Source organism: Arvicola amphibius, chromosome 2, assembly GCF_903992535.2.
Source record: "Arvicola amphibius chromosome 2, mArvAmp1.2, whole genome shotgun sequence".
NCBI lineage: Eukaryota > Metazoa > Chordata > Mammalia > Rodentia > Cricetidae > Arvicola > Arvicola amphibius.
The window spans coordinates 97860242-97870923 of record NC_052048.2 but is presented as its reverse complement, the minus strand read 5'-3'; the positions used below and the strand labels follow the sequence as shown (position 1 = coordinate 97870923).

At 50.1% G+C, this 10682-nt stretch overlaps 1 protein-coding gene across 1 annotated transcript; it reads right to left on the bottom strand.

Annotated features, from left to right (window-relative positions):
• Positions 1-2987: 2987 nt before the first annotated feature.
• Ntsr2 (neurotensin receptor 2) lies at positions 2988-10415 on the bottom strand. Its single transcript, XM_038320971.1, has 4 exons — positions 9792-10415; positions 6472-6745; positions 4872-4962; positions 2988-3249 (listed from the first exon to the last, which is right to left on the bottom strand). Exons 1-4 carry the CDS (start codon positions 10413-10415, stop codon positions 2988-2990), a joined length of 1251 nt encoding a protein of 416 aa, XP_038176899.1.
• Between the last annotated feature and the right edge of the window lie 267 nt (positions 10416-10682).

The window sequence follows — 10682 nt, the reverse complement described above, 5'->3', positions numbered from 1 at the left end:
TGTTTCTCGTCATCTGGGCTCACACAGGCCTTTCTGATACGTGTAGTCCCTAAAGGGAAAAGCTACCCAAATGCTTTCAGCAGTGTAGAGAATATTATGATAAGAGATGAGAGATACCGGAGACTTGGAGTTTGTAAGAGTAGGTAAGTTGGGGTTCTTACAGCATCATGTCTTGGGGTGGGGAGAGCAAAAACAGAAGCCAGGATCCTTGGACTCAACTCTCCAGGACATGTGTTAGCCAAAGAGTAAATCCCAAGGCTCAGCAAATACCACTGAGTCTTGGCTAACAATTATGTCATCCTCTGAAGTAGATGTCATTGGGACCATTTTAACAAAGAGACTAAGTGACCTAAGACTGCACTGGGGTTAGGTGAGAAAAGAGTAGACCTTCGAGCATAGTACCATCCCTGTCAACATTCGGCAGCTTCCCATCTTAACCCACTGCCGCCACTGTCACAGAGTGGAAGGGACTGTTGGCTTCTCTTGCTCTGTATTGGATAAATGTATTGATCCCATACTTTTTCACTGGAAGCCCACTTGGGCTGCATATTGGACATGAGTCTATAACAAACACGAGTCGGTACCAAACCCACTGGATTTTACACCTTTTGCAAAGTGCCTGGGGATCTGAGTTTATTAATCCCTTTTCATTCAGAAATTTGCACTGAAAACATTCGACCTGTCTTTAGCCTCTACAGACAGCTTTTATTTGAGGGAGGACCATGAACCAAGGCGGTCTCCAGCAACAACTGATCTCATTTCTTTTTCAATCTGCTTGTCTGGGCAGATGTCCCAGCTCAGAAAAGATTAGCATCTTAATGGGCAAAGCAGTTGGAAAGGCCAGTACAGATTTTTAAAAGCCTTCATGCCCAGGGAAGAAACAAGGATCCTGTGAGTGAATTTGTCATTCCCCAAATATACTGCCCCAGTTTCTCTCTTTCTTCATTAAACTCTGGCGAGCTCTTGTATTCTTTCTGGGGACTGGGGTCATGCTTGTGCCTGTCCCTGTTCAACAGAAACTTCTATCCAGAGGTGCAGGCCTGCCTGCCCTCCCAGGTGGGGGTTTTCATGATCTTCAAAAGAGGTATTGGGTCCTGCAATGACATATTGGTCCTAACCCTCAACACCTCAGGATTCTGGTCTCATTTGGAAATGGGTCCTTGCTATGTAAACTGGCTAAGATTATACTAGAACAGCCCTTCTCAACCTCTGTGTTGTGACCCCTTTAGGGATCGAAGGACCCTTTCACAGGGATCACCTAGGACTGTCGGAAAACACAGATATTTACATTACAATTTGTAACAGTAACAAAATTACAGCTACAAAGTAGCAATGAAAATAATTTTATGGTTGGGGGTCACCGCAACATGAGGAACTGTATTAATGGGTTTGAGCGGTAGGAAGATTGAGAACCACTGTCCTAGAGTGAAGGTAGCCCTAAGTGGCATCTCCCCTGAGGAACACAAGCACGCCAAGGTCATGGGACAAGGAGGTGCAGGCTGGAGTGAGAGATCTTCGAGCATAGAACATTAAGGATCGTCTGCCAGAAACTGAAGAAGCAAGATGGGGAGGGGGCGCTGGTCTAGTTTGCTTTTCTGTTGCTCTGGTAAATACTGATCTAAAGCAACTTGGAGAGGAAAGGGTTTATTTGGTTTACACTTCCAGTTCATTACCCATCCATTGAGTTCTCAGATATGCTCAAGCTACACCTACGGAGGCAGACCACTTCCTGTTGCCTTCAAGTCAAGATGTAGGACTCTTGACTACTTCTCCAGCACCATATCTGCCTGTATACCATGTCACATCATGGTGATAATGGACTAAACCTCTGAACTGTGAGTGAGCCATCCCAATTAAATGTTTTTCTTTTTAAGAGTTGCTGTGGTCATAGTGTCTCTTCACAGAAATCCTAACACAAGTTAGGTGGTGGTGGTGCCACCCAGTGCTCAGGACATATAGGCAAGCAGATCTCTGTGAGTTCGAGACTAGCCTGGTATACAGAGTGAGTTCCAGGAGAGCTCCAAAGCTACACAGAGAAACCTTGTCTTGAAAAAAAAGAGAGAAAGAAATCCTAGAGAAAGAAATTCTAAAACAGTTACCATAATCCATGCTTTTTAAACATACATGGGTGTGGTGGTGGTATACACTTGGAATCCTAGTGCCAGGGAGACAGCGACAGGACACTTGGGACTCTGTCCAGCTAGTCTAACATGTTTGGTGAATTCAAGTCCTGGAAGAGACTGTGTCTCAAAAACAAGGTGAATGTTTGTGGTGGTTTGAATAAAAATGGCCTTCATGGGGAGTGGCATTATTTGAAAGGATTAGGACATAAGACCTTGTTGGAGGAAGTGTGTCACTGGGGGGTGGGTTTGCGGTTTCAAATGCTCAAGTCAGGCCCAGTGTCTCTCTCTTCCTGCTGCCTGCAGATCCAGATGTAGAACTCTCAGCTACCTCTCCAACACCATGTCTGCCTGTATGCCACCATGCTTCCTATTGTGATGATAATAAACTAAACCTCTGAACTGTAAGCCAGCCCCAATTAAATGCTGTCTTTTATAAGAGTTGCCATGATCATGGTGTCTCTTCACAGCAATAGAAACCCTAACTAAGACAATGATTATCTCTGGCCTCCGCATACATGAGCACATGGACACACAAGACCACATAAGATACACAAACATGAATGTGCATACACATGTGTGTTCACACGCACATGCTGACACACACACAGAAAAAAAAAAGATTATCACCAGCTAAATTTATTGAGTATTGGCTATGTACCAGGCCTGGCACTGGACACCTTCATCACTAGACAACGGTTCCTATTCTTTAACTCGGTGGCACAGGTGGGAAGCTGAGAGTAGTGGGTGTTATGTGGCTTGCCTGCAGTAGGCACTCGCCAGTGACTGAGCTGGGTAGGAGGTCCACCTGGATTGTTAGTGATGGTGTGGCATGTCTGATGGGCATGTCCCAGGCAGTCATTCTCTTCATACTTGTATTTCACCCAGGCTGGGGTTTCTTGGCGATCCCCAAAGCCGGAAACTGTATGTACTAGGGGGTGACTCTGGGGCTTCTTGGGGTAAGGGCACCAGGGAGTGCTGTTCACCACATGGAGAGCTGAGGGATTCCAGGAAGAGCTTCCTGAAGGAAGAAGACACAGCGTTGTAGAGGACCGGGGTCACTGCCGAGCTGACGTAGAAGAGCGTGTTGGTCGCCATGTAGAAGTAGTGATAGAAATTGTAGAGTGTGCTGGAAGGGAAACCCAGGGATCTAGTTAGAGATTCTCACCTCTTCACAGTGCTTGCAAATCCTGCTGTGGAGTTCCTGTCCCCTCCATAGTGCTGGGCCAGCAAGGAAGGTCTTTCTGCTGATAGGACACTCACTGCAGAGAGTACAGATTTCTATCACTGCCATTCCCTGGTGCAGTTCAGCCGGGCTCTGTGATGATAATCCCTGCTTATGATTACTGACCACCTACGTGGCAGATGGCTCCCCTGATGACAGAGGCTATCCGCCAAGGTCAATGAGATGCTGGGAACCCTGCGCTTCGTGGTATGGTCAAGGAGATGTGGCTTTACTCACGAGGGAAGTTTTTGTTTAGTTTCTCAGAAGTTGTGCTCCCTGTGGCAGAACTCCTCGGCAGTGGTAAGGGCTTGGCATGTTCTCCTTGTGTTGTTTGAATGTAACTGACCCTCCTAGGCTCATAGGGATTAGCACTATTAGGAGCTGAGGCTTTGGTACAATAGATATGGCCTTGTTGGCCTGTGGGGGTGGGCTTTGAGGTCTCATATCTGCTCGGGCCACACCCAGTGCCCCAGTTCACTTCCTGTCACCTGCAGATAAAGATGGAGCTCTCTTTATCTTTGCCACTTTCAGCTCCTTTCCCAGCGCCATGTCTACCTGCACACCGCCATGCCCCCAAACACGATGATGACGAACTAAACTTCTGAACTGTAAGCCAGCCGCAATTAAGTGTTTTTCTTTATAAGAGTCACCATGGTTCTGGTGTCTTCATAGCAAGAGAAACCATAACTTAGGGCTTTGTGGTTGTTAGGCAATAACTCCACCAGCTGAGCTGTATTTCTAATCCATGATTTTTCTCTTCTCTAACTTTAATAAAAGAAGGTTCACATCCTATTCTCCACACAGTTTTTATTAGATCATGAAACTATGTTGTGTCTTTCTCTTTTTCCTTGTAATAACATGGTCTTTACCTCCCTTCCTGGCCTGCAAGCATCGGTCTATTCTGGTGTCAAGATGCTTATAGCCCTATCTATCCATGAAGCCTGGCATACCCATAGCCTTACCAGGTCAGGGATGTTTTCAGAGAGTGCCCTGATCCTGACAGGCATGACATAAGCCTCTTACTCCAGTCCTTGGGAAACTGAGGTAGGAGGATTGCTGTGCTTGGCTACTAAGAGAATACTAGGTCAGCTGAGGCAGTATAGCAAGACTTGGTCTGAAGACAAATGAATAGTGCTGGAGAGATGGCTCAGCAGTTAAGAACACTGACTACTCTTCCAGAGGACCTAGGTTCAGTTCCCAGCATCCACATGGTAACTCACAAGTGTTTGTAACTCCAGTTCCAGGGTATCCAATACCCTTACACACACACACACACACACACACACACACACACACACACACACATGCAGGCTAAAACACCAATGCACATGAAATAAAATAATTTAAAAGCAAACAAAAGACCCCCACAATGTCTTGTTTCCCACCTCCAGATGGAAGATTTTGAGAACCTGAGCAGGACCAAATTAATAGACCATAAGTCAGAAATCCAGTTGAGGATCTATTGCCTGGCTCCAGATCAGCCCAACAGTCCCTGCTCAGTGACCAGACAGCCTCAGTCCACTTACTCAGTCCACCCGTCATCAGGGATGTAGCAGTACATGAGCCTGCGGACATGGTACGGCAGCCAGCAGATGACATATACAGCCACAATGGCTCCTGCAGGACAGTGGGAGAGAGAGAGGGGACATAGCAGACAGAAAGCAAACACGTTCTCAGTTACGTCATTGTCCAGGGAGGAAGGTGCCCAAGGTGACAACAGCAATTCCTGTGACCTCTTCCTGGAGCCAAAGGATGTGAAGAGAACTTTAAGTTATTGGATATGAACTTGCCCTGTCCTTGAACACAACATGCTTCCAGAATCTTCCACTGACTACTGGAATACACTCCCAACTCAGAGCGAGATAGTCCCACCTGTGTGCCTGGGCAACATACTGCAAATGCCTTTTGTACCCTGCAAAGCTTGTCCTGGAACTCCTCCTTCTGGCTGGATGGATGGTGGTACCATCATCAGGCCAGAGACCAGAACATTCTTAGTTTTTTATCCTTCCACGCTTTGCTTTCAGTGGGCTCTTTCCCAGCAACTGCCCACTCTATTTCTTCCTTGTCTCCATTATTGCCACCTGTGAAAGTCCTCCCCACTGGACTCTGACAACCTTTCATTTCCTCTTCCTGTCATGAGCAGCCACCCACATAGAACCCAGTGAGGGCCCCGCAGCAATAGCCAGCAGCAGCAGCAGCAGCGGCGGCACCAACTAGTATCCTGGTCCAAACACAGAATCAACGTCACCCCACTTAAGACCTCGTGGGTTGGAAACTCCTGGCTGGGCCCTACACTCTGGCTTTTTACAACGTCCCATATCATTGCTGTGCACTCTGGAGTTTGGGGGCGCTATTTAGTCCATATGCTAAGGAGATATGAAGGGAACAGATCTGCTAGACATTGGCTCTTGGAACTTCCGCCCAGCAGCTGTAGACTGAAGCCTTGATGCCTGCTGGAACACACTCCCAACTTAGGGTTAGCTATTCCCAGCCGGCTGACTTTATGCCAATCATCACCTCACTGTGCACTCAGCTCTTAACATCTTTTCCCACGAGACTGTGATGTTGCAGAAAGCACAGGCCCATCTCATCGGATCCTTCCAGAATTCAGCTAGAGCCCGGATTTCAACTAGGGCATGATGGTCGCACGGAGAGATCTGTTTTCCTGTGCCTTTTAAAGTGTCCCTTACAAGGCCAGATTGTTCCCGATTCTTACCAAAGGCAGGCAAATAAACAGACGTGCTAGAGGGGAAATGGGGCTTGGGGACCCAGCCAGTCTGAACCTCCACAATCGCCAGACTGAAGTCCTCCACTGGAGCTTCGCCTGGCCTTGTCACACAGACCCACTTTCTGAGACAGAGCCAGGTCTCTGCCTGTGTCCTGGGTAAGCTACTCCCTGGACAGATCTGTACTTTCACTTAGAACTCCACTTCTTTCTTTTAATGACCCCATTGTGTTTGTGAGGGAATGCTATGGATGAACCTCCAGCTCCTCCGAGGTATAGGGCAAAGGAGACCAAGAGAAAGACAATAGCTTGCCGAGCTCATCCCACCAGGGACTGATAGAGGCAGCCCTGGCTCCCCGGGCTCCTCTCCCTCAGGAGAGTGTTGTGATGGAGTACTTAACTGAGAACCTGGGCGCTGTGCTGGAGGCTGCGGATCTGGCTGGTATCCTTGTGTCTCACCAGGCTGGCTTGGACCCCCAGGGACAGGGTCTTTCTCCACGCGATGACACCCAGGAGGCCTTCCTCACTCAAGAGCTCCAGGCGGCTGGGGATGGAGTAGACTGGGGCAGAGGCTGATGGTACCTGGGAGTAGAGGGCCATCAGGTGGTTGACAGTGACCCCATTCAGGAAGGCGGTGAGTGCCAAGGGAAGCACGAAGGACACCAGTACATTCACCTGTGAAGGTAATGCCAAGCGTCACGGGGGCAGTGCCTGCGGCTCTGGCCATCAGGTTGGCTCTGAACTCAGAATCTGCATCAGCAGAAGCGGGGGACAGAAAGGCCTGGAAGGTAAAGCTAAGGAAAGGCTCAGAACTGTGCCGCTACAGTACAAGCCCAAGGCCACAGAGGACCCATTCTTCCCTGTGGATAGGAGGCAGAAACTCATTCCAAAGAGAGACATCATTAGATGCTCGACCTCCTCAGTCACTTTCTTCAGGCCTCTGAGTGCCCCAGCCTACTCTGCAGTCTTTCTGTTCAAACAGGATCTTCAAATGGCTCCCGTTGGCTGGTTACCTTTATTTTAAAACCACAGTCCACAAGCGAGGCCGTGGCAGTGCACACCTTTAATCTCAGCACTCGGGAGGAAGAGGCAGGTGAATCTCTGTTCGAGGTCAGCCTGCTCTACAGAACAAGTTCCAGGAAAGCCAGGGCTATAGAGAGAAACCCTGTCTTGAAAAACAAATAAACAAAAAAGTAACATTCCATGGACTGGAGAGATGGTTCGGTGGTTCAGAACACTTGCTGCTCTGGCAGAGGACCAGAGTTCTGTTCCCAACATCCATGTTGGACAGTTCACACCTGTAATTCCGGCTTTAGGAAAACTGATGTCTTCTTCTGGCCTCTGCAGGCACCTGCACTCATTGTGGACATACCCTTACACCCAGACGTAGACATATGATTTAAAAATGAAAGGAATCCATTTTTAAAATCACAGTCCATAATCACAGTCTTGGAGGTTGGCACACAGAAGGCTGTAGCAAGCGGAGGCTCAGTCTGTCCAGGAAGAACAGCTGCAGTGACATCCAGAGCCATGCGACAAAACGGAATCCATGCGGGGCATCATGGGGGCCCAAAGCGAAGTGGGACCTCTGGAGATACCCGGGGCAAAGACAGCAGAGGGGGTGTCCTGTGGGTCCTCTCTCCCCACTCGTTCTCTCAGCGATTGTCCTAGGGGCCACATGGGCAGCTCCTGAGGGCTCCACCTGCCACTCATATGTTTATGGGGAGACTTCATGAGGCAGGGGTGGGGAAGAAAGGCTGCATGGTGGTCCAGGCTAGATGCTTCGGTGAGAAGGAAAATTGGAGAACAACCCTCTAGATTATAAGTGGAGACAGAAAGTTGGGGGGACACGGGCTGAGGACCTGCTGTGCTGTATCCCTACACTTTCACAAGGTCCCATTTAATGATTCTCATGATACTGGCGCCATGATTTTGGCATTCCCAGGCATGTGAACACTGCCCATGGAGAGGCAAGCATCCCTTTCTGAATTAGGACCAAAGCAGGGACAAAGAACAGAAGAAGATCCTCCTGGGAGCCAGCACGTCCTTCGTTCTGACTCAGGGTGCCATTGCTCCCTGCCATCCTTGTCCTAAGTCCTTCTGTAGGCTGAAGTTTCTTCTTGTGTCTGCATGGCTTGCAGCAGCATCTTGACCAGAACCCTCCACCGCTTCCCTCCATCCCTTCCCTCCCCTATAGTGGCTGAACTTAGTGCTAGAAATGGACACGATGTTCTAAATGCCAAACTCTTCTTAAAAGCAAATCCATTCCAAACAGACCATTATCGGCATTTGCTTCTCTTTTCTCCTGGAGGGAAATTTGGACCAGATAGGGATAAAGCAGCCCCATAGAACTTGGTTTAACATGGGCACAATTTAACAATTGGTCCCCTCATGCTTCCTCGCCATCCCTCTTGGGTGAAAAGGAAGGTCACATGTGTCCTCTCTCCCTACCCAGCAGACCCAGCTGACACACACAGGGTTGTAAAGGGGAACAGTGTGAACCTTATGTCAGGGGCTGCAGCCTTGTACCAAGGCAGATTAGGGTGGGGAGAGAGAGAAACCAATGACAGAGAAAGGCAAATGATCCTTACCAATGGCTACACGTAAGAGGCAGAGCATGCAATAGAAAAGCCCATGAATTACAAATGCGGAAGAAGGCAGGTGCTACACGATTGACCCATAAAAGGTCACCAACACTCCACTCTCCTGGTTGAGTGACCTTGAGCTTCTAACCCTTCTCCCCTGCTATATGTCCACTTCAATCTTGGAAGTGCTTTCCCCCTTGATAAACCTGCGAGTGTGCCCCTGGTCCAACTCTTTGTTCTGGGACACGAGGACCTGAACATCTCAGCAGTTCTTCACAGATTGCAATCTACACCTGGCCAGCAATGCAGTGCAGAGGGGTGATGGTCCAGATGTCTGTGTAGCCCTTGACTCCCACATGTGTCCTGCTGGCATCCTCTGCGTGCTCTTGGGTAGTGAAGGGATGCTGGCCACACCATGTTTGGTTCTTGGGATGTCTGGGAAGGATGCTGGAGTGGCTGCTTTAGTGTCTCTCACTACACCAGTGTGTGTTCCACTTAGGTTCATTTGAACAGTGAAGGGAAAACTCAGAGCGCCCTGGGTTACAAGGACCTCTGGACCAAGTACTTGGGAAGATAAGATTTGCTTTCAAAAAAAAAAAAAAAAAAAAAAAAAAAAAAAAAAAAAGCCCTGCAAATGGCTGGGAGTGGATCACAGACTAGGGGAGGGGGCAGGAGAGAAGAGGTCTCGGGAACCCTCCCTTGAGGGAAGACTTTCGGGACAGGCAAAAATATAGCTCACTTCTGGGGTTAAGAAGGGTTGCAGAGGGAGGGAGCAAAGAAAGACTTGTTGAACTAAATGCCAGAGAGAGAGGCCAGGCAGAACTAGGGAAAATAGCGGTGCATGGGGCAGGGTTGGGGGGGTGGTTCTCATGGGAGAGGAGGGGGCAGGAAGTGAGGCCAGAAATCCCATCAGCTCCCAGAAGACAGAAACAGAAAAACGCCCCCTTCGATTTCTGAGAGGCCCACCCCAGAGCCACATGGTTAGAGTGGGATAGGTGCAGAGTCTAATGGGACAAAAATGTGCATTTCACGGGCTCATCTTATGGTTCCGTTAAAAAAAAAGGTGTGTGTGTGTGTGTGTGACAGAGGACAACTTTAGGGAGTGGGTTATCCTCTTCAACGGTGGGTCCCCTTACCTGGATGAAGACCTGGAGTGTGGCGCGGCTCACCATTACCGTGCACACGCGCGAGGCGGGCTCGGGCTCCCCATTGGCCCCCTCCACTTCATGCTTCTGTCCCATGATCACCGCCATGGGCAGGGCAAGGCCCAGTGAGGCGACCCAAATCAGGGACAGCAGGCGGCGGGTGCGGCGCGGAGTGAGCAGGCGGCGGGCACGCAGCGGCTGACACACAGCCAGGCAGCGCTCTGCGCTCAGGCTGGCTACGCTCAGCACCGTGGCATAGGCGCACAGCTCCCGCACGAAGTAGTAGCCACGACAGCCCAGATCGCCGAAGACCCAGGGGTAGTGGGACCACACGAAGTTGTAGAGTTCCATGGGAACGCTGACCAGTAGCAGCAACAGCGCCGACAGCGCCAGGCTGAGCACGTGGTAGCGCAGGCGTCCGGGACGACCGGCCCGTGCCTTCAGCACCACGTGCACGGACAGCGCATTGCCCACCGTGCCCAGCCCGAAGATGAGCGAGTACAGCGCGGTGAACAATACCTTGGCCCAGAGGCGCGTGTCCACGCCCAGCCGTGCGTCCAGGCTCAACCCTGCACTAGGGCTGGGCCTTGGGGACCGCGGGCTGCTGGTCTCCATCACTGTCTCCTGGTGGCCTGCTCTCCCTCCCTCTCACTGCCCAGAGCCTGGGCTAGCTGCCCGGTGAACCTCCTTCCTGGGAACCTCCAGAGCTGGGAGGACACGCCCCTGAAGGGAGTTCCAGAGTAGCATCAGACTTGAAACCCTCTTCCACTCGGCTCAATCCAGAAAAGCATGCGTTGATAGAAAAAGGGGGTTCTTGCGTGGGGGGGGGGGCGGTAATGCCTGGATAGCATCACTGATCAGCTGTGTGACCCATGGGCAAGT

Excerpts from the sequence above, each read along its gene's own strand:
- Ntsr2 (XM_038320971.1), bottom strand. The coding sequence starts at position 10,415 with ATGGAGACCAGCAGCCCGCGGTCCCCAAGGCCCAGCCCTAGTGCAGGG. Across the intron at positions 4,963-6,471 it reads GCACAGCGCCCAGGTTCTCA|GAGCCATTGTGGCTGTATAT; the intron begins GTTAAGTACTCC and ends ACTGTCCTGCAG. Across the intron at positions 3,250-4,871 it reads CCTGATGACGGGTGGACTGA|CACACTCTACAATTTCTATC; the intron begins GTAAGTGGACTG and ends TTTCCCTTCCAG.